The sequence below is a fragment of the Larus michahellis genome, chromosome 2 (genome assembly GCF_964199755.1).
Source record: "Larus michahellis chromosome 2, bLarMic1.1, whole genome shotgun sequence".
Taxonomy (NCBI): domain Eukaryota; kingdom Metazoa; phylum Chordata; class Aves; order Charadriiformes; family Laridae; genus Larus; species Larus michahellis.
In genome coordinates this window covers 70,346,377-70,370,577 of record NC_133897.1, presented here as the reverse complement: position 1 = coordinate 70,370,577, position 24,201 = coordinate 70,346,377, and the positions used below count along the sequence as shown (strand labels likewise).

The following is a 24,201-nucleotide window of genomic DNA, read 5'->3' as shown; positions in this document are numbered from 1 at the left end:
CAATTCCGGACTTCCTCAAATGAGAAAATTGTTGAGATTTAATAGTTTGTGACTTAACACCTATAGCAAATTAAGAACCTATCCAGGTCTGATATTAATTATGTTACTGAAATCGTTTAAGCTTTACTAGTTTATTATCTTTGTTGTCTAGCATAAATAGGCTCTGGTCAAGTGTATTAGTTTTTGTGGCTATCTAACTGTTATTTTAGACTCCAGGAACAGAATTTGCCAGTGCTGTAAGTCCAGTTTAGAATTTATTTCTTTTTTAAAAAACACTACCGACTTACCAATATAATTATCTTACTTTTTTAAACCTGCAGTTTGCCTTTAAAGTTTTTTAATGTGCTTTTGATTTCTTTTCTTTTTTTTCTTTGTATCATGGAGGTGACTAAGCTTGTCCATTATTTGCAAATCATGTGACATTTATGATGGCCCATAAATTGTGCATTAGAAGAAAAGGACACTGAAATATCCTGAGGTGGGTTCTTGGTGACCCTTTCCTGAACTTCATCTGTCTTTGATAATCCAAGCACACTCCTTCAAAGCCATCACAGTCAATCAGGTCACTGAGTGCTTTGGAACTCATATCTTCTGCTGTTTTCATTGCTGTGCCTGCACTTCCGGTCACCATGCTAAAAATCCACGTGGAACGTGGAATTGCTGAAAAAATGGAAGTAGAGTGGAGGATTGAATAATACATTAAGGTAAAACAGGGAGAGCAATTTTTGCGTGTCTAGTGAATTTGTGTGTTTTGGGTGCGTGAGTGGTCTCTCACACACAGCAAGCACTTGAGCACTGTTTACCACTCACTGTTTGTACCACGTTGTACCTCCTGGAGCACTTCTTTTCTGCTCTTTTTGTTCTTTCTGCGATCATGGAAAACCCGGTGCTTTCAAGGCTGCTGTTGTCCAATAGAGCACACAGATATCTCACCAGATTGTAAAAAGGAAAAGAGTGCACTGCAAACAGGTCAGTCCTGGGTTTATATGTGAATCCATATATGTCCTGGGCTTAGCAAGTATATAAAAATTACATTTCATTACTAAAATGTAGTTTACAATTCATTCTGGATTATATTATTGCATAACTGGGGACAATAACACTATATATTCAAAATCAGTCTGTCCTTCGTGACCAATCACTTTATTTCTGATTTAGTGTCAATCTAATTTGAAATATGGCTGAGACTCCAGGCCAAGTTTCTGTCAGATACTTTTGTTCTACAAAATCTTTTTGAGATAAACAGTCTTCCTAATCAGTTACAGTGGCATCCTTAGAAAATATCCGCCTCATATAGATTATGAAATTTCAGTATGAGTTTCCGACATAAAAATCTACCAGAAGTGAGACAGAGCATTTACAAACTATACCCAATTTAAAGACCTTCAAGATGAATGACTGTTGAAGGCCTTTTTTTGAAATTAATGATTTCTTTGTGAAAGTCTTCAGAATAAATTTTGCATAATTTTTCCTCTGCGAAGGGTGAGATTTTATTATGAAAAATTACAGGAACAACAAACGTTAATCCTAAACTAAAGAACTCAAATGTACCAGAAGGAATAGAATTCAGTGGTATTTGTAAGACATGTGAGTTTGAAGAGTCTGTATTACGTAGCTGAAATTATATGGGAGGTAAGAAGGAAAAAATTGCAAAGCCCGTAGTTTAATTGAAAATGGATCTTTCAAGAAATTATTTTAAAATAATAGCTTGACAGATGATTGCCACAGATAGACTGACACAGTCAGCAAGGCGTTCAACACGGTCTCCCACAGCATCCTCATAGGGAAACTTAGGAAGTGTGGGTTAGATGAATGGACAGTGGGGTGGATTGAAAACTGGTTGCAAGACAGAGCTCAGAGGGTCATGATTAGGGGCAGAGAGTCTAGTTGGAGGTCAGTGACGAGTGGTGTTCCCCAGGGGTCAGTACTGGGTCCAGTCCTCTTCAATATATTCATCAATGACCTGGATGAGGGGGTAGAGTGCACCCTCAGCAAGTTTGCTGATGACACAAAGCTGGGGGGGGTGGCTGACAGAGCAGAAGGCTATGCCTCCATACAGAGAGACCTGGACAGGTTGGAGAACTGGGCAAAGAGGAACTTCGTGAAATTCAAGAAGGGCAAGTGTAGGGTGCTGCCCCTGGGGAGGAATAACCCCATGCACCAGTACAGGTTGGGGGCTGACCTGCTGGAGAGCAGCTCAGTGGAAAGAGACCTGGGAGTCCTGGTGGACAACAGGATGACCATGAGGCAGCAATGTGCCCTTGTGGCCAAGAAGGCCAATGGCATCCTGGGGTGCATCAAGAAGAGTGTGGTCAGCAGGTCGAGGGAGGTCATGCTCCCCCTCTACTCTGCCTTGGTGAGGCCACATCTGGAGCACTGTGTCCAGTTCTGGGCTCCCCGGTTGAAGAAGGACACAGGGAGCTGCTGGTGCAGCAAAGGGCTACAAAGATGATGAGGGGACTGGAACACCTCTCTTATGAAGAAAGGCTGAATGATTTGGGTCTCTTCAGTCTGGAAAAAAGATGACTGAGGGGGGATCTTATCAACACTTATAAATACTTAAAGGGTGGGTGTCAGGAGGATGGGGCCAGGCTCTTTTGAGTGGTGCCCAGTGAGAGGACAAGAGGTAACGGGCACAAACTTGAGCATAGGAAGTTCCACCTAAACGTGAGGAGGAACTTCTTTACTTTGAGGGTGGCAGAGCACTGGCACAGGCTGCCCAGAGAGGTGGTGGAGTCTCCTTCGCTGGAGACATTCCAAACCCACCTGGACGCGTTCCTGTGCAACCTGCTCTAGGTGACTCTGCTCTGGCAGGGGGGTTGGTCTAGATGATCTCCAGAGGTCCCTTCCAACCCTACAATTCTGTGATTCTGTGATCTTATGAAGACCCTATACTGTTTTTTGAAAATGTTTGTATTTTTCCATAAATAAGAATCTCTACTTTAAATGTAAAAAAAGCATTGCCATAATCCTGAAGACAGGATCACTTTAATGTTCATGATCATTTTTTAGATTAATATGATTAGTAAAGGTGTGGGAAGTTTTATATATTTTCCTCTTTTAGACAAAAAACACATTGCATGGGCTCATAAAAGTTTGTTCTAAATTTTTTAGACAGAACCACTGAGTATACAGAGAACTAAAGAGTATATAAAATATGAATTATGAATTTATAATTCTGTTGTTGATTGGACTTGGAAAAAATGTTTGCCACCCCAGGGCATTGAAGTAAACTGCTGAACATAACACATTGTATAATAAGCGACATTTTCCATGTATGCATCAAAAAATATTAGAAAGTAATTGCTTAAACTAAGTGAAATAATGAAATGCACCTGTATCAAAGTAGAACGGAGAGTTTATTTTAACGTAGTGATTCAAGTAGGTTAAGTCAAAAAGACTAGCTAATCCCCAAATGATTTTTGTATGCATGGTTATAGATTTGATCAGAAAGACAGGAATAATGTCGGTAGAAGTGAGTTAACTAAAGGAAGTAGAAAACTTGTCAAGCCTGTATTGTCACTTCTGCCCTTTCAGACCTTACAGGGCACAGACACAAGAGCATAATGAACAGCAGTTATGATTTTATCAAGAAATCTGGCTGGGGCACAGCAATTTTTTCAGGATCATTTCTAAGAGGGTGACGCACTGAATAACTCAAGGTCAGAGAGAACAGTTCACTGGTTTCTGATCACTTTTTTCAAAATTGCTTTGCAGAACAAAAGGCAATCTGTAAATTTTGATAACGTGACAGTTTCAGTGGCTTGGCTTATATCTGTATTGTGGTTATAGGTACATAGATTTAAGGTTTTATGGATTGAATCTTCAAGCAAGGGGTTTAAATGTACCTTGGTTGGAGTAGTTGCTACATCTCTCTCTCGTATTTTGCCAAGTAAATCTTTGGAGATTAAAGTTAGGCCAGTTGGTGTGCTCCAAACTTCATTCTGTTTTATAGAAGTTTGGAGTTTGAAACTAACCAAGGCCTTTGTAGTTTCGAGATCACAAATGTAACATGGGGGAAAAGATACAGCTTCGTTATTACCCAGAAAACGCATGTTACTGAAGTTAGAGGATGCCATAACACAAAATGAGTTAGACATGCTGTTTCAGAAAAGACAGATCCAGTCTCGTGGGTTTTACTCTTGCAAGAGTCTATTACGCTGGAGCCTCCATGCTTTTCATAATACTGGGGAAGAATACTGTGAAAATACTTGCAAAGCTGCTTCATTCTTCTCTGAAAGTCTGTCAAAGTTGTAGTTAAATTCTACCTCGGCTCACAAAGTTTAATGTGGTTTTAACTCTAAATTATGTAATCAATTAGATACTACAGAAGCAGGTAATGTGGTTTTCCAGACTTGTTTGAAAGACAAACAATGTTGCTGTTGGTTATTAGCATCCTCAAGTCCATGAGATGCTTTATAAGCTCTAAATTAAATAAGGTTCCTAGGGCAAAACAAAGTTATATTTTAATTCTGATCAGCAGTAGGTAAAAGAATGGGGGAGAAGATGGTAGATGAGGGAAGAGAACTGAAATAAAGACATGCATCTGATTGCCTTCACACCTGTTACTATTCACTGTGATCATGAAGGAAAAGAATATTTGAATGGAACCAGATATGGATCCATGTTACTGAAAGCAGTGCCATATACTGGAGAGATTTTAAGTGATGGAAGCAGAAAAACAGAAGGAAGAGAAGCTTGCTAATGACATATTAGGCTGACACCTTCAGTGGAACTGGTAGAATCAGATCTGTCACAGTATTAGGCTGAAATTATTAAGAACCTTGAAGGTGAAAATAGACTTTTTAAAATTGGAGGTCGAGTCTAAAGGAAGCCAGTTATACCTTCATAGTGGGGAGTAATTTGTCCTTTCTATTCATATATTAAAACCTGAGACTATTTCATTTAAGCTGTGTCTAAGTAATCTGTAATAAAAGTATCTCAGCGATATTGTAATTCTCCTTCACAATAAACATCATAGGCCTACAATACCATGCTTGAGAGGAAAACATACAAGTTTTAGCCTACATTAATATCGTGTGAAAGACTGGTAATTATCATGTATGACAAGAGGATCACCAGAGAAATGCAACACGCATGTGTGAGCATATGATGTTTAGTATTTGGTTAACTTATTTCATTTCTAAACTTACTTTTCTGAAGTATTTTCTGTTTATAAAAACGTATTGTTAGGATACCCTTACTTTTACCCTATTTTCACACCGTTGTTTGCAAAAAACCCCAAACTTTAAGTTCAGCTTTATGTTTCTGAAGTAGTCAACACAAAATTCTATGCTGGTTAACTTGTGCAGAAAGTATTTTAAATAGTTTTAGAGATTCATCCTGTATGGGTTTTTTTCTTGGTTTTTTTACATTCTACCTATTTGTTCTTGAAGTGATCTTTCCTGATCAAAAGTAGGATAATAATCCACCATGTAGTCCACTTAAAGCATTAGAAAATGTTTTGTTATTGCTAAAAATCAACACACAAGAAAAAAGAGTAAAAACACCAAGGCAGTCACTAAATCTTGGCTTTGTTGGTTTATAATTCTGGATGTGGTAAAGATAAAGGATCCTTTATTGTTACTGTACTTTAAGCATATAATATGCATCTCAGATGGGCAGTGTCCCTTGAAAAAATCTCAATAATTAAAAATAAGACCTCCAAAACCTGAGGCCCAGAAAGCGAGAGACAGAGAAAGGAAATATTTAGAGCAAAGAATGTGTTACTTGCATGTACGCTTATAGGGGGACAAAACAATGAAATTATGGTAGTGTGTTGTTTCCTCGCTACTAACATTGTGTATATATGTTGTCGTAAGAAGTGTCATTAGTTGGTGTTGGTTTCTGGTTCTTATTCTTATAAGTGCCTGTTGAACACTACTTGTCTTTTGAGAAGCACTTAATTACTTATGTGTATTTTAGTAATGAGCTTGAAATAACTCACGGAAGTTTTGCTTTACTTAGGGAAACCCTTCCATCCTGGCATACTTATGTGTACATAGATATATGATTTTACAGTATTTAACTCAGTCCTGCAGCATCACTTTAATCCATTCTTCATTAGGCTTTCACATACTTTTCCAGCTGAAGACAGAAATAAAAAGTGTCTCCATTGTCTCTCCCGTATAATGTGGCATTTTTAAAATGTATTGAAACAGAAAAGCAAAAAATTGTTTGCACAGTCATATGCATATATTTTTAATGGCCCGCTTCAGCGTAGTGTCTGAATATATCTCTTTATCTATCTCATCTTCCTAAAAGTGTTTCTTTTAAGTGCTACAAGGGCTGTGGGTTTAAAATTTAAATCAGTGCATGATTGAGCTGTCAGAATTTTGTAACCCAACAAAAATCTCTGCCCCTGTAAAGCGCGCACACACACACACACACACACACACACATCCATACATCTATTAGGGAACCTTCGGAACACAGTCTTGCTTCTTGTAAATTTAGGAGGATCTTGCTGGGCTCCCACAGACTCTACCACGTGAACAGTTGTACACAGCAGTGATTCAGGCAGCACCCTTCACCTGGGGAAAACCCTTCCTTCTGTATTACTGCTCTGCAGTTCCCCAGATGGCCTGCTACTAGAGCTTCAAAAAATCCCCACTTCGTACACCACTGCTTGCTTTGATGCACAAGTAGGAAATTATGCACAGTTCTCAGACTGAGGCTTTACTGGGCTTGTTAGTCATATATTTGTCTGAAGTGACACATGACTCTGATCATCCCGTTGGCAAACCAATACTGGAAAAGTGTGGGGAGGAATAGTGTCTCTCTGGCTTGTTGCGTGTCAAATGCTCTTGCACCAAAATTATATACAGCCAGACTGAGTAAGAGTATTGCAAATAACCCACTGCCAAGAGTAACTTGGTTTAAGGAAATGTTCTGTGGTCACTGAACATAGGCTGTATCAATATATGGCAAGCCTGAGAGAAGTACAGAAATAAGTTACGAGTCGGATGCTGCTATCAGATTCCTAAGAGGTTTTTTGCATTTTTGGAAATACCCTGTGCTAATTTATATGGTGACTTTGGAAAGACTCTTGATTTTTTTCAGAAAGATAATAAATTTAAATACATCCTATGCAGATCTGCGTGGATGTTTGAAAGCAATACTGCTGCTGTATGTGGAACAGTACGACATGACAGTACATTTGCCTAAGTTCAGAAGGCGGTTTTGAGTGTCTTTTTACCATGTGATTTTGACAGCATTATGGGTACAGAGCGGAGGAATGGGGAATCAGAACACTAAAAGGAAAGTGCAGAAAGACAGGGGGGAAGAAAAATATTTTTATATTAGTCAAGAGAGTTCTTGAAAGGGATGTTGGACTAAGCTGAGCAAGGAGAAATAGGAGTATGAAGCTGCATCAAAGCAACAAGTTCTGGGGAGATGCACGTCAATAGGCAGTTTAGGGACTGAAATAGTCCACTGGAGGCAGTAAAGGAGAAGGAGCTTTTGGGCTCCTTCTTTTCCTCTGTCGCGTCTAGACATGGAGAGGCCTGCTTTACTCTGTGCTTTACACTGCTTACAGGTGAGCTGGGAACTGTGCTTTTTCTTCCTGTAAAAACTTACTGTTAATACCACGTGGCTAATGCCTGCTGTAGGAGTTGAAGAGGTTACCATTACAGCAGCATGAATTCCTTAGCCTCTGTGTTTTGAAATGTTTTATATTTCTGTTTTTCAGAGATCCGAGTTAAGCTGAACTCAGTGTTTTAGAAAGACACAAATTATCACTAAGCAACCTTAACTCTGTGCATAACACATTTTTGTTTCTGTGTATTCGGAGTTCCTACAAAGTAGTCAAATGCTGTTTAGATTTAGATCAGCTAAGCATATGGGGCAATCTGTCATGGACTTTCAGAATTTCCCCAGTCAGGAGCATTTTGGCTTTGTACAAAGAGCAAAACTTACACCTTTTGTGGAAAGGTAGGAAAGAAACCATAATTTCCTATAATAAAAAGTGGAAAACTATCTCAAGGTGTTGTGCAAGGGAAACCATCTTCATTCTTCACCTTGTCTAGCTGAGTGTGTAAATAGCATTTTGGCTAGAGTCTGAGGGTGAAGGATGGGAATATTATTAAAGCTATTGCAAAAAAACCCCACTCAAAAGCACTTTGTGTGCCATCAAAATGGATTCAAGAGAAATAGTCTTCAGTAAGAAAAAGGAAAAAATAGACTTTTTCTGGATTTTGTGGGGTGGTTTTTTGTACAAGGTTTAGTGGAGATCTCCAGATTCCAAACTAAAATGCTTTTGTCTACATCTTGCATGATTCTACGTTAAATTATTTTTTTAAGCAGCCTTTTGATATAATCAATTTGATATCTGTTTTCATTTTATTATCACATTTCTCCAAATCCTTTTTATAGTATTTTAAGCATTTTCACTGTGTATAACTGTACTAGGAAAGAAGTCATTGTAGGGTGGTGATGGATTTTGGGTTGTGCTCCCTGATGCTTTCATTTGAGTGGGTTTTTTCCCACTGGAAATAAAAGAGGTATTAATTGGGGTTAGAGGGCGAAGGTTCCTTCACTAAGAGAGATCTTTTCTTTGGCAAAGGCATGTTCAATTGCTGAGGAAGTCTATACTAACAGAAATGTCTTTTTTAACATCACTTCTGTTAGTTTTAAAGCCCCTTAGTAAACTCAGAGAAACAAATCCAGTTCGGTATTACTTATGGTAATAGAATTTTCTATAACAGAAGTAACCCTCACATACTGAAAACAAAATTTACCGTTCTTGTTTGAACAGGGAACAGTGACCTCACTGAAGTAGTAGTATTAATCTGATACCTTTAGTGACTCAGAAATATCTAGCTGTCATAAGTAACTATAGTTATAGACTAAGTGGCAGAGCACTAGAACAGGCTGCCCAGGGAGGTGGTGGAGTCTCCGTCTCTGGAGACATTCAAAACCCACCTGGACGCGTTCCTGTGTAGCCTGCTCTAGGTGACCCTGCTCTGGCAGGGGGTTGGACTAGCTGACCTCCTCCAGCGGTCCCTTCCAGCCCCTATGATTCTGTGATCTGAACATTTCACTGAAAATAAAAACTGTGTGAAGAAAGAAAATACATAGTTCCTTTTGCATAATCAAAAATTACTAAATTGTCCTATAGTTTCCAGAAGTTAAAATAAATACTGCAGTCATGCAGCTGTCTATTTAGTTCCCAGCATGCTGGAAACATGATCCTACCAGTTTAGTTGGAAAACTACTTTCACAAAAATAGTGGCTAAAATAAGACAAGAGTACAAGACTACAAGCAAGGAGTTCCTGTAGTTTTCTTCCCTTTACACAGTTTCCAACATGCAATACTCTGCCTTCCCGAGCTATGAGATAAGTCAACGTCAGTTTTGACATAATAAAACTTTGAACTTATTTGTGACTCATCCCTGCATTAAAGATGAAGAGTGGTTTTTCTCCTCTCCCTGCCCCTCCTCCATGGGATGCAGCTGAGAGATTCTGTTTAACATCTGCTGAAATCACTGAAAGCTCTTTCATTGATTTCAGTAGAAGCTGGATTAAGCAGGTTTTTGTCTTTGAACTTTGCTCTTAACAGAAGGAGGTTTTTTCCCTTTGCCTTGGCATTAAATGGCATACCGCCTATTAATTTTCCACAATCAAGGCAATGAGAGTATTAGCATCAAAAGAAATCGAAAAAATAATAAATGATTCTTCTCTAAACTGACTTCCTTTAAACCTAATCTGCTGTGAAGCAAGACTGCATGTACATGCTAGAATAGTAGACAAGTCTTTGCAAGATTGGAGGCTAATCTTCAAGTTTTGTTATCTGTATTCTAAAACATTATTTATGATTTATTGTGCAGAAATTAAAACAAATCTGAATTGTTTACATGTTCCACTGATGTTCCGTAGATTAGTGTTTATTATTTATTATGGATATGTTCTTAACATTAATATATATGTTAATTATTTCCTGTGATATTTAATATCCTTAATCTGCATACACTGCTCTTCATACCTACAGTTCCATTAACAAAGTGGGGAGAGAATGTGTTTGTACCTGCATACAGCTTTTTAAATCAGTAGTCTCTTTCTTTTTCCTTTAACTTTTCTAATACAGTTTATTTATTAATATTACTTTTCAGAAAAAGCAGAGAACAAAGGATCTGTCCCAGCTGTTTCATTCATATAATCCGTATGATCATAAGGTAAGAAAAAAATATACCAGCTATGTTTGTTGTTAAGAATAATTCCAAACATTCGTGATAACTACATTTCATGTTTAATGCAAAATGAGAGGAATTTCTTAAATTGAAAGTGCTAGGGTATTCATGTTACTTAAATTATGCTATCATATAAATGTTTCTTTGTTTCTTCAAGCCGAGCTTGAAAAGCTGCGTTTTCTGATTTGTGAAACCAATGACTCACATTAACCTCATGGAAGTATAATTTATAGACTGACAATAAATCCTGCAAAGTGACCATATGTGGTATCAGATTCCCCTCCTCTTTTCTCTGTATTTAGAAGCTGTGTTACCCTTGAGTATGTTGCTTAGCCTGTTGTGTCAATTAGGCCCTGAGATACATGATACTAATGAATTACCTATTGATTCTGGAAACATCATTGGAAGAGGCTGCTTTGCTAACAAGCCTGATGGTTGTCTGGAGGAAGAAGAAGCACGCATCATCATTATAACTTGATCCTTATTTGTAAAGTGTGGGAATGCTGGTAAAACCCCCCTATATTATAGGGTAAAAAAAGAAGATCACTTCCCTAAAGACATTGCAATGTGAAATAAATATTTAAAGCTGTTACAAGAAGATTTTGGAGAACCAGGAGACAGAGATCACAGTGTTTCTGTGCTATAACCATTTGTCATGGGGGTTTTGTAGACATTATGCAAAAGAGAGCATTAAGCAGCAGATTGAAGGAGAGTTAAGTAGGTTTGTAAATATTTTCGGGGAGTTCCTCCTATCTTGGATGCATCTGTGGGCATGTTAAGCAAGTGCACTAAATCCTTTAACAATTTGTCAGCAGTATGAGATCGTTGTCTTTGCTGCTTCAGGTTTGCAAAGTGTGTGTGATTTTGCAAGTATCCATTTCAAAAAAGAAAGATTTGAAAAAAATTTTTGTTTAGACATTTCAAAGGAAAGTTCTGAACTCTACCCCTTCTTTTCCTGGCCATGTACCAAATAGCTATACGTTGGAAAAATTAGCTAGGTTTTGTATTGGGGGAAGAAGGGGCGGGAAGAAGGTGGCAGAAGTGTGTATGTATGTGCACCCATCTGTAAGCAAGAACTCATGCGTGTACGTGTGTAACTACACATGTCTATGAGAAAGAAATACATTGTGTAAATATTAATGGATTAAATTTATCATGTAGGTTGTTGCTATGAGAGTTCCATAGTTACCAGCAACTTGAAAATTTACAGTTTAAAAAAACATTGTCAAACAGGAGGTATAGTCTATAATTTTAATAATTATATATCATTTCATGGTAAATGCATCAGTTCCAAGTTTGTTTTTTATAGATAGACTTGCATTATTTACATGGATTGGTAAAGCAGATACTAAGGGCCTGTGAAAATTGAGAAACGTGAAGAATAAAGGAAATTAGTGTGACAAGATTTTTAAAGGAATCATTGCTTTTTTGAGTTGAAACATGTTAAGGTAAATGTAATATTAAGTCAATTAAGATCTAATAAGGAGAAACAACTGATGAACGAGAAACTTTGATATTCCTCTCCGTGTCTAAATTCTCCTGTGCCAAACACTATTTATTCATGGTACAAGGAAATTCCATTATTCTTTTATTAGCACTTTTAATGGAACTTAGCCATTTGTAACTCCTGCTGCCTTCCTGCTCATATCCTTTGTGGCATTATATCAAAGTGTCCCCAAATGATTTTGGCTTCAGTTGTGAAGACTTGTGTACTCTTTACAAATTAGTCATCAGGCGATGTGGAATTGAATATAAATGCTTAGATATATTCCCTTTTGATCTTTGTTTTAGGACCTTTAATAAATTATTAAAAGTAGCACAGTTACTTGATGAGTGATTTGTGAAGTTCCACTCTTTTGCTGCTTCCATGCACGTTCTGCATTTATATCTGAAAGTAAAAGGGGGAAAAAAGGGCAAATGAAAGTTTATTAAGAAGATGATCTTTCCTTATTTTCCACTTGACAGTGAAGATTTTCCTTCTGCTAACTACTTCCTATTTGTAGTGGCTACAACAAATTCATTGCAGATTTCTTGCTCTCTGCTTTTAATTTCCACCTCAGCTGTCAATTTCCCAATCGTTGCAGTCCAGGGGAGGACTTTTAATTTTTATATTAAATCTAACAGTAATCAACATTGGTTGAAAATATAGTTATTTCAAGTGGAAGTTTATATTAGTTTTACTCTAGTTCTGTTTTGTCTGCTTGAAGTGGCAAAAGGGTTGTTTTTTGAGGGGGTGGTTTGCTATTTTCTAGATTATTTTCAGCAAGCATAAAAAGGAGATTTTATGATGGCTTTGTGCAAGTGTTGGTAATGTGGGATCATGACATGAATGACTTAAATTACCGGCTTCCAGGATTCTTAGTTGGTTGATTAAAAGGTTATTCTCTGAGAACTTTTCTCAAATAGAAAAGAGAGAACCTTAAAGGTGGTGGTAATAGTGAAAACAGATGTGGAAGGGAAGCTCATGAACTACAGTGGCTGGAACAGGACTGTCTAGCAAGATTTGATAGTACTTCATCCTTTTGTGATGGGATATCACATAGAGAAGATAAAAATGAATCAAAAAATATTCATTCTTCCAAGCCTGTGCTTCACTCACTAAACCAGAAAGTGATGTTTTGATGGAGTAACTGAACTAACCTTGCTAATATTTATGCTTAGTCAGGAGACCAATAGCTATTAGAAATAGTAGCTATTGTTGGAAATTTTACCTCAATTTGCCTATCTAGTGCAATTTGCTGCATCCTGAAAGACATTTTAAATGTCTGTCGTTCTGCATTCCCAGGTCTTTTATGGAGGAGGAAAGCAAGGATTTTCTTTTCCTTCCACTTCCAGGCGTGGAGTCTTATCTTGTATCTAGTGTGGCCTTAATTGAGCAGCAGAGAGGGCAGAGCTTTTAAATTCTTCTAGGCAAAAGGGATGGAAAAGTGGGAGATATTCTGCCTCTGCTGATAGCAGAGGAAAAGTAGTTAAGCTCCTGTATTCTTTAAAGCCTAAATATGTGTAGTTGACCATCTCGTTATCCTTCTCATTGTTCAGATGAAATCATTCAACAGCAAATGGCAATAATTACCCTTTGGTTCTATACTTAGCCTATCTAGGGGGATTTGATCCTGCTCTCTTTCACCTAGTGTCATCGTACTACTCGCAGAGCCTCCTGCTACAGAATCTGTGGGTCTTTCAGATGCCGTAACACCGATGAAGCTCATTGTAGCATCAGTCTTGAATGTCTGGCAAATACATTGAACTCTTGATGTCAGACATATACAGAAAGTTCACTTTCTCAGAGGTCTTTTTTTTGTTGTTAAAATAAATAAATATCTTCTAAAATTCATTCTTTCCAAAACTAAATAATTTTTTAGGAAATGCTGAGATATATCTTGAGTATGAAAAGCTGTTCCAGGTGGGTGTTTGATTGCCATTTGTTTAAACTTATTTCGGTTAGCATGTGTAAAAATACATAGCACTCTATTTGTAGATGAAGCCATTCCTTGTTCTGAAATACTTGCTTTTTCCTGTGTTTATGTAGAGTAGGAGTATGTATAGTCTGGCTTTCTTGAGAGTCAAGTTCTGACTGCTGTGTAATTTTTCTCTAGTTAGCAATAGAGCAGCTCTTCCAAGTATACGTATAGCTTATCTTTTTCTAGGAGCATTAGAAAAATAAGATTAAAATGGCATCCTCATAAAGCTGTACCAACAACAGTTTTAGTGATTTAAAATTAAAAAGATTATACTCGAGGAGTGCTCTTTTTACCCTTAGCTATAATCTGACTGGTTTTGTACTAGCTCATTTAATGAAAGATTATGTTTGCACAGAAGTAATTTCTGCTGAAACTTTTATTATGTGTACACTGTGAGGTTCCACATTGCATACAGTGAGGATTTTATTCTGGCTGCAGTGGATGTTTAACTCCCTTAATATCTTTCTCCCAAATGACGTTTGCCCTTTAAAACTTGTGACCCAATTTGTTGAAAGCTATTAAGGCAGTTGTGATGGCAGGTTACCTGGTCAAAACAACAGGTTTGAGAAGCTTAAAATGAGCTTCAGGATCCAATATGCGGAAAGGGTCCAAATTCAGCAGCACGGAGCCCTAGTTCTTTTTCTTCTTTTTGTCAGATGAGTTAAGTGTTCGGTCTAGCCCTGGAGCAGTTGTTTAAAACTGTAATCCTCAATTTATGCTCTGCAAAAGAATGATTGTACATACAGTAAACACGGTATAGCAGAACTACTATTCATTTTGCTGCTCTGCCTCTGTGAGAGGACAGCCAGAGAGGGGCCTCGGGGCATGTCCATACATGCCTCTGGCAGCGCCGTGCCGTTCCAGTGAGAAATCCTCCGAGAGTTGTGCTTAAAACTCTGCTCTGGATTCGTCTCGGCCTTTTGCAGCCTGAATCTCTTGCTCAAGAATAGGGCACGATCTGTGAAAAAATAAGGTCATGTCTTACAGTGTTAGTGATTTATTTTAGCGTATACTGTGTCCGGCCAAGGAAGAAATAAAGTCAATGATATCCATGTGATTTGAAAAGAGGTTTTGGGGAGAATTTTTTTTTTCCAAGTTGAAAGTGCTCAGAATTAAAAAAACTAAATTGCTATTTCAAAATGTGCTCTAATTGATGCAATACTACTAAAATAATTGTAAAATCTTTAAGCCTCATGCTCTAAAAAGTTCTTTATTAACGTGTTCTGGAAATGTTAAAACACTCAAAATACTAAAACCCCATAGACACTGCCTGCGTGATTGGCAAGTTATATGGTCCGTTGTATTAAGATACACAATTAAGTGACAAAAAGCTTTCTTGGGATTTTTTTTTGGGGGGGGTGGGCAGGCTGGCTAGCTCTTAGTCTGGTAAGCAATTTTGGGAGGCAAGGAGAGTGATGTCCTGTATTCCATTGGCTTTGATAAAGGTAGGCATGTGCATAACTGACTCAAGGAAGATTAATAACAAGGTTGTGTATGGCTATCCTGAAATTTAAGGGGCTAACGGCTGCTGTTACTTACAGACTTACCATCGTAATTGTTTTCAACCAATTATTTCAGTAGTGCACAGACTCTTGCCCCAATTTTTAACAGAAAATAAATAATCTAATGTCAGCATCCTTAAACTGTGCTTGTAGGGCACCTCTTTCTTCTGCTGGGTTCTGTAGCTCCTCTGGAGAGTTTGAGGCATTTGTTAAGTCAGAAATATTGAAAAGTGATACGACTACACATTGACAGAGGCTGTAAGTAATGAGGGGGTGAAACTGTGTTTTCATAAAAAAGCAGACAGTAGCCACTGTCAAACCTGCAGGATCTCTTTTGGCACTGCCTATGGAGGCATATCTGTATGGTCTAAGTGGTTTTCCTTGACAATAACACAAAATATTAATCATAGCAATGCCCAAGGCTGTGGCATTGGAAATTGTTATGGACACCTGTGTGAGACATGAAATATCCAAAAGGAAGAGGAAAGTCCCAGGTAAGGGGTGAGGGATTGCAGTCAGTTGGCTTTGGTAACGAAACATGTCAAGTCCTGCACTCCTTCCAGCCCTTGTGCTGCAGCTGGTGACCTCTGGGGACCGCAGATGCTGTGGTGGCACTGTGAACCAGTGAAAACTGTCTTCACAGCGGTGCGGGTTGCTTAGTTAAACAGCAGAAACAGGGGGAGAAGGGAAGTTAAGTGCTTTTGTTGGGACCAGTTTTCCTACCAGTGAGCTGCTTCCTTTCATTTTTCTCCCACGTTCAGGGAGGCTGCACCTTCTGTGCATCCTTCACAAATAAACAAAATTGAACAAAAGAAATTCTGATGTCTGCTGAAAGAAGCAACTCTAAAATGCCTGATGTTGGCTAACGGCAGGCATCATCACACTAGTCTATTAATATGATCCTGAAAACGTTGTTTTTGAAGATGTGTCTGCCTTGTGGTATGATGTGATTACATGAGAGGACATGTAAATTGAAATGTTGGACACTTGTAGAGTTGAAAGTGTTGCCATGAAAGTCGTTTCTTAAAAGAAGCTAGTGAAAGACTAAAACATAGTTGCAGCATTAAAGATATCTGGTAGGTGAGATTTACATCTTTCAGTAGTCTATGCTCATACCTTTGTAGTAGTTCCCCACCTCCCAGACTTTGCCATCTTCTGTGTTTGTTGCTGGCTGTCTTTCATAGCCACTGGCATTAGGCAGTGGTTTGTTTTACAAAGAAGGCATGGCAGCTAGCATGTTTAAGTAGACCAGATTTGGATGCTTTTTGGAGTCTAGAAATGGGAAATTTCAGAACTGCTGAAAAACACAAGCAACTCTTATTTTTCCTGAGGACAGTAATGTTTCTCAGATATTAACTGTGTTTTGTAAGATGTGTGTGTGCAGTGGAAGTGCCATGAATGTGTAGGTTTTATTTTTGAGCCAGAAAAAAAGAAAGTAGTTTTGAGATACTGTCTGAGCCTTCGGATTTTTTGGGTAATGACTTGGGCATATGATTCTGGAAAATAACAAAAATCCTTTTAACCTGCTTTCCATTTATTCCAGGAACAGCATTGTACTAAATCATAAGGCAACTGTGAGGTTGCAATGCCTGTGATATAAGCCATAGTCTGAATTTCCTAAAGCAGGTGCTTTGAATTGTTCTTCTGTAAGATGAAAAAGATTTCTAAGTTATTGCTGAAAAGAGACAGAGCCTTTTGCTATCTCCTGCCTCAAAATAGATTTCAGGTTTAATTTAATAGCTCAGATGTCAGATATGACCGCGTTTTATGGAAATATTCTTATTGTAACCTACATCCATTCTTTTTTCCCTTCCCTCGTGTTCAGAACTGCTTTTTGGAGGAGGTTACATAAAGCTGTTTTGTGCTCTTGATATGATGTGAGGCTTCAAAGAAGACTACTGAAAGAGAAAAGCAATTTCTGTTTGGAAGAGCCGTGCAGTGGCCTTGTGCTAATGGCATACTTGAACAGTGATGATGATAGTGAAGAAAATGTAATGGCCTGAAAAGCTGCAGCTTGTTCTTGACTTAACTCTTAGCTGCATTGAGGTTTATGCCATCTGTAACACAAAGTGAGCTAATATATAGACAGTTTAGAAATGGCTGTTCATATACCAAGAATTGTTTCAGGGTTTTGTAGAGAATAGAAGAAACAAGGAGAGCAATGCGACGGAGGGCCTTACTTCTCTGTTGAACAGGCTCTATAGAAAAAGATGTATCTGCTCTGTCTTAATTTTATAGCTGAAATGTTGGCATAAAAGACTTGCAATCTTACTTGAAGTGTATACTGCATCCAGAAAATGAAAAAACGAAAAACCCAATTCCTGAATTTATTGCTGTAAAACCAATGGTTTGGGTTTTGGTTTTGTTTTACAAAAAACCTGAAACATTTACAAACAGTGTATATATGCTTAATACTTTGGTAAAAACTGTATTCAATGCTAGTAAATTTTGCTGTAATTGGATATTTAAAGCGTCTAACCCTGCCTGATGCTAACTGAATTGTTTGGGATTGTTACCTCAGTTATCAACCAGGAGAGAGGCTTTTCCTGTTCTAGGTTAAACAGATATTTTTTCTATTTTTTTTAAAGTGATCTTTCTAAAAAATGTTTGCAGTAGTCTGTCAAGTCACCTTTGCATCTATACACAAAGGTAATGCTATATGATGATGCACGGGCTTAGATGTTTAATGAGGTTTCCCAGGTACCGACGTGTTATTGGAATATCTTCATTAATGATCTTGAGAACAGTTTTAAGGAAGAAGCTGATGTAATCCACGTACCACCCCCCACCATGTAAAAACACCTACACAGTTTTTCAGTTAAATAATCACAAAAATAGTGGGCATTCAGTGCACAGTTTTTCTCCTTGGTACAGCATGCAAATGCTACCTGATATAGCAGATTGCCTCAAATAAGTATTTTCTACCTCCAAAAAAATATTGAAATATAAAATGAGAGGCAAGTTTATGGTGACATTAAATACCTGACATATGGATTCAATTAAAACAAATTGTATGAAGTACATTAATCCTCCTGTTAGTTTCCAGAGAAAGGCATGTCTTGTATCGCTTTTGCTGCATGTCTTGTATCACTTATGTACCTTGTCCATTGTTACTGTGGCACTGACACAGAAGTATGAAAAAGAAGAGGTATTTTAGGTTTTCTAAAATTAGTTGCGGGAAAAACTTGACATCACAGAAAGTCGATTTCCTTATCCTGTCTTAATATTCTTCTGCGTAGGCTTACATATATGCACACACACACGAAACCCCATCATCAACCAAAACTTCGATTTGAGATTGATTCGAAGCATCATCCAGAAGCAATCCTGGTGTATTTCAAAGAAGTCAGGGAAGGATGGGATCATATTTTTCCCAATTCATAAGAAGTCAGCACTGGCTACAATTCCGTACTCTGCTGCTAACTAACTCCCTTGGTTTTTATTTTGTTATCATTTCCTCTCTGTACTATGTCCCACTTCAAAGAGTGAAGAAAGGTTACGTATCATACAGTTGAAAAGGCAAGTCTGAGTAAAGTGGCCGTGTAAAACTATAGATAGAATTTGGGCTTTAGGTTGTTCTACACGGGAAAATTGTTCTCCTGCTGTCTGTCACCAGAGCGCAGTTAGCCCACTCTCAACGTGAGCTCAAGTGCTCTGAAGGGCAGCTGAAGGAGGAGTCTCAGAATCTGCTACCTACCCACGGGGATTTTGCGTAGTGAATCCCAGTGATTGTCAGCTGCAGCAAAGCATCTGTCTTACCTGCATGTGAAATTTGGGGTTCTTACAAATGTGCTCCTGGTGATCTTGCATTCAGTCTGCCTGTGTCTGAGGGAGGGGCTCATGGTCTTAGGGGAGAAGAGGGGGTTTGTATGCAGATGTAACTAGAAATCCTGTGGTTTTTACCAGTTGCTCATCCTTTTTGAGAATTGCGGGATGAGCACTGAAGGATGTTGGCGCTGTGGTGATTTAGTATGCATGCTCACAGTAAAACTAGCAATGTTCAGTTAAATTACCCAGATACTAACATACTCTGCTGGTGTAAATTAAGGTAGGCTTGAAAGACCTCCAAGTCTAGTTCAAGGGTGGAGGCTCAGAGTCTCAGTAGACTTTGACTTCATTCCAGTGTAGACATACCATGGAGGTTTAGATCCCAGTTCAAGGCAGAAGAAAGCATATAAAACACATGATTTGATTCCAGCAGTACTTGAGCTTTAGTGTATCAGAAGGAAGGAGTGGTGCTGTCAGGAGAAGGAGAGGTACAAACCTGGATTTTGTTATAAATGCACATTAACAAAGTATATTTCATTCCTTAAATATGACATGTTCTTCACATTATTTTTCCTCTCTATTGTGGTATTTTATGAACATAAAATATTTTTCATCCAAAATACTGTATTCATCCAAAGATGGATAAAATAAATTATCCATCCTTCCATGTATTTTCGGGGGAAAGGCTCCAGCTTGAGAGGCTTGTATGGCAGCCATTTTCTTGAGAATTTACTTCATCATTTCAAATTTTGGCAAGATTCCAACATCAAAAAAAGCATCTTTCCAAGAAGCTGTAGCTTCTTCCTGTAATTCTGGAGAGTGCCTCTATTTGATTTGCAGTATCTGAAGTATAAGAGGCTTGTGGGGCCAATAGCGAATTTAAGGTTTGGTATCTCGTTGGCCATCTGGATAAAAATGGGGAGGTTTATATCTCCTTAAAGGAACAGGAGCATTATAATTTCGTTGTGATAAATGTGGCATTTTCTAATATCACAGAAAGCAACTGAGAGGTTGATCTTTAAAGACGACGTTTTAGTTCATATAAATGCTGCTTTAGGTCACGTTTGGTTTTTCTTTCACCCTTTCCTCATACAATCATGATAGGCATACCTAGTCATCTAGCCTTATAGAAAAAAGATGGATATGCAAGTTGACAAAGGTCTTTAAAACACAGCACAATATATTTTTTTCCAAAATATATTTCTGTGAAATTTGATATATGTAGCACGCCTAAGAGAGGTGTTGTGATAAAACACTTCAGGTTGCAAATGCAAGCAGTCCTGCTGACAAATCCTTTATTTCATACTGTCGTGCTTTTTCCAGGAAAAAATACCTATGTGTTCTTACTGCTGCTCATTTTTGCATCTCCTTTAATATTGCTAACATCATTTATGAGGCATGTGTATGGCAAATTATGCTCCTTCATGTCTTTTATTTTTACAAGCTTATTTTTCATATAAAAGGCCTGCTTGGTACAAAACCTTACAAGACATAAGCTGTCACTGGTTTATATTGCAAACCTCAACCTTGCTTTCCATAGAACATTTGCAGAAAATGTGAAGTATAAAGGTAAAAATATGAACCATTTGTAAGTCCTGTGCGGGAACAGATATTAAATACTAATTCACGTGTCAGACAGACAGTGGCAGCTGCTTTGTTACTGTATGGCACAATCCCATATTAAATCAAATGGCAAGTGCACGGTTTGACAGATACCATCATCAGCGCAAACATTATTAAACTCATTAAAGAGCTTGCTTTTAATTTTTTATTTTAAGTACACATATTTGGCTTGCAGAGCCTTTCTCAGTCAGAGCCTACAGCAGCAGAAAGTACTACTTCTCCAGGTTTTTTGCCTAACAAAGCCTGATGTGTTTCTGACCATTCCTCGGGGGCAGTGCCGCGATATTTATGGCTTCCCCTGCACATCGCGTGTTAGGGTCTGTGACCAGAAATTCCATTTGAGAGCACATCGCTCTGGATAGCACTCAGTGGTCTTTTCATTTTGATTGATGGCTCTGGTTTTGCACCATCTGGCTTCTGATAGGCTGCATTAATCATATCCCGAACTAAGAAAATTTAGACAGGATTTTTTAATAAGTGCATGTACGTGGAAAAGAAAAGTGGTTTTTTGTATATGTTTGTATATTTAATTCCTATATGTTGCAGTCATACAAAAGAGAGCAACAGTCCTGTCATACACTTTGTGTTGCGATAAATAGGTCTCTAAATAAATCTCTACTTACAAATGCTCATATTTCAATTTTACTCCTACTGTTTTACCTTTATTTTATTTTGCTTTCTATCAGTTGCCTTACGTTGACATTGTTTTCTGTTATGAACAGTGGATTTATGTAAAGCATTGGACACATCTAAAGCATCTCAACTGTTTTAAGTAAATCTTAAAATTTCTCTTTCTGCTGCTTTGGTGATAGGCTGAAGTTTCTTGCTTCTCTGTAAACATAGCTTGAGGTAATAGTTTCTGAAACAGAATGTCATCATGTTTTCTGTTCTGTACGTGTGGAACATCTTAAAATTGTCACACGTAAATTCACACCTTGGGGAAAATTTAAGAATCTTAATTATACACACAATATACAAGAGTCAGTAATCGTCCATATTGAGGGCTTCTGATAGAGTTTGACAATAGCATATTTAAGGTACTGTATTGTTGGATTAGCAAAATTAATAGTCTCCCAATATGTAAGTAGGAATTAATCAGCCAACATTCAATTGCTAAGTGTTACAGATTTTATTTGTATTTCTAATTTACAAGTAAGCAGTTATCTATACTGCTTCTCATTAGATTGCTTTCATTCTGTGATATTTTACAGTATGACTCGAGGGAAGAATTTGTCCTATGGCATACCATGTCACATTGAAGCCATCAATTGGATGTTATGTTTTGGAAGCTACGTAAGACATTATGTTTCTGGAGCGTGTCTAGGGCAACAAAGCTGGTGAGGGGTCTAGAGCACAAGTCTTATGAGGAGCAGCTGAGGGAACTGGGGTTGTTTAGCCTGGAGAAAAGGAGGCTGAGGGGAGACCTTATCGCTCTCTACAACTACCTGAAAGGAGGGTGTAGAGAGGTGGGAGTCGGTCTTCTCCCAATGCACGACAGGACAAGAGGAAATAGCCTCAAGTTGTGCCAGGTAGGTTTAGATAGGATATTAGGAAAAATCTCTTCACTGAAAGGGTTGTCAAGCATTGGAAGAGGCTGCCCAGGGAAGTGGTGGAATTACCATCCCTGGAGGTGTTTAAAAGCTGGGTAGATGTGGTGCTTAGGGACGTGGTTTAGTGGCGGTTTTGGCAGTGTTAGGTTGATGGTTAGACTCGATCTTAAAGGTCGCTTCCAACCTACAAGTCTCTATGATTCTAATCTTCACCTTTTAAATTTTCAAAGGCCATGGGATGAGAAGCTGCCCTTGATTCCCTTCAACCTATACTGCTATGGATATAACACTCCATGAAATGGCGGGCAGACAGCAATAATTTATACTCTTAATAAGAAATCCAGTAAGCGCATTTGCTATATCCACAAGTCCAGCATTTACTGGTCACACTGGGTGTGCTTTCTTAGGTGTTCCTCACAAATCAAATGGTGTGTAAGTATCAAAGCCACCAATTTTTCACAGACAGCTGTAAATTGCATTATTGTTGGGGCAGGAGGGCATTGTGGTTTGTTGTTTCTTGTTTTGCTTTTACTTCTTTGCCCTATTTTCTTTCACTTTTCCTCAACTTCCTTATTAGTAGAACATGCAGGTACTTTGGAATCTTTTTTTTTAATCTTTTTTAAAATGTATTATTCCCTCTGCTTTGCTTGTGAACATAGATTAAGAATGAGGTACAGAAGAATTCCATGTGTAACTTAGCAGGAAGGTGGAGCAACGTTCATCCATAACCCCACCAACTGAAGCAAAACTTCCTGTTCTGTTTTTTTTTTTCTACCAGGCTTGGTGGTGTCCTTCTGTGGAGTAGATTAGGTTTATTTCGAGACATCTAGCATGATTTTTTTATAATTTAAATTTGTACTTAGGGTTCAAAATTAATGTCATGTTAGAAAGTTGTTTAACATACTACATCAAGAAGCAGTTTTTTGAAGAAAATTTTAGAAAATTTGATCACTGTATTTAATAAAGATATAAAGCTCCTTAAGGTCTAGCACTGTGCAGGTGCTTAGAGCACCCTGTCTCACTTCTCTTTGTTTCCACAGTTTTCTGCAAAACTCTGCTTTTTCTGTTGTCTGCCTCTAATGCATTCATGTTTTCTTGTACATTTATTTTGAAGACAAGACTTGCTTGTTTGTTTACGGTCTCATAGCTTTTTAAAATATACATCTGTAGTTGAGAAAAATCATAATTCACCAATAATCTGTGCTAAATTAAGTATAGATGCTGAAAATTAGGATAAACAAAACCTGCTTAATCATTATTGCAAAAGCACCATCTTCATCTGTGTGCCAAGGAGGATTTTTAAAAAGTCTTCGTGGCCACACTACTGATCAGACGGTGCCCAGGGTTGAATTACAGTTCTCTAGTAAATCAACAACTGATCTTGAGTAATTTTGCCTCGTGCCTCCCACATATAGAACTCCCACCTTATTTTGCCTGAATCATTGTAATTATAGTTTACCTCAGAGACATTATGGAAGCTAAAAAGTTAAAGGCTTGCCGACAGGCATAATCAGTATCTTCTCCTAAGCTCCCTGCTGGCTATTCATAAAAGCCTGGATCCTCAAGCTCAGAAGAAGCCTTCAGTGTGCATACTGCTCCCCAGTGTTCTCATTATCCAGCTTCCAACTTGGAATAGCAGCATCACCGTACAGGCCCGTGGAAGCTGGAGCAGCCCAATACCTTGTTGGTAGCAAAGGTCTATGGTGAAAACAACAGTTGTTTGTAGTAGCGGATCCTCTGAACTCTGTGAGATACGAACAAGATGTATTCACTCCTGTGTTACATTCAAAACATGGAGAAAAAGGTAAAATACATTTGCAAGTGTCGTCCTGAGAACTGAAAAATCATTGATGTTGTCATTTAAACACTGGGATGTAGTGTCAAAGGGTGAGTTTAGGTCCAGCAGGATGGTTAATAGAAATCCCTAAAAAGTGAAACATTTACACCATTCATCCCTTTCCAAAGTTGTACATGCCAGCTTAGAAAAAATGCCCACAACAACTTGTCATCAGTAGCTACAGACTACTGGTGTTTTCATCTGATGACTTTCAGTAAGCAGCTCGATATGAAGAAACCTTCTGTTACCGTATTTTCTGAAATTCAAGGCCTG

General features: G+C 38.1%; 1 protein-coding gene across 13 annotated transcripts in view; it reads left to right on the top strand.

Annotated features, from left to right (window-relative positions):
- Positions 1 to 24,201, top strand: part of CDKAL1 (CDKAL1 threonylcarbamoyladenosine tRNA methylthiotransferase) — a 424,762-nt gene that overhangs the window by 319,992 nt on the left and 80,569 nt on the right. For all 13 annotated transcript variants that reach the window (XM_074575804.1, XM_074575806.1, XM_074575810.1 and 10 more), the window contains one exon: positions 10,110 to 10,172. In XM_074575804.1, the coding sequence (XP_074431905.1) occupies positions 10,110 to 10,172 (63 nt within the window). The remainder of the gene's footprint in view (positions 1 to 10,109; positions 10,173 to 24,201) is intronic.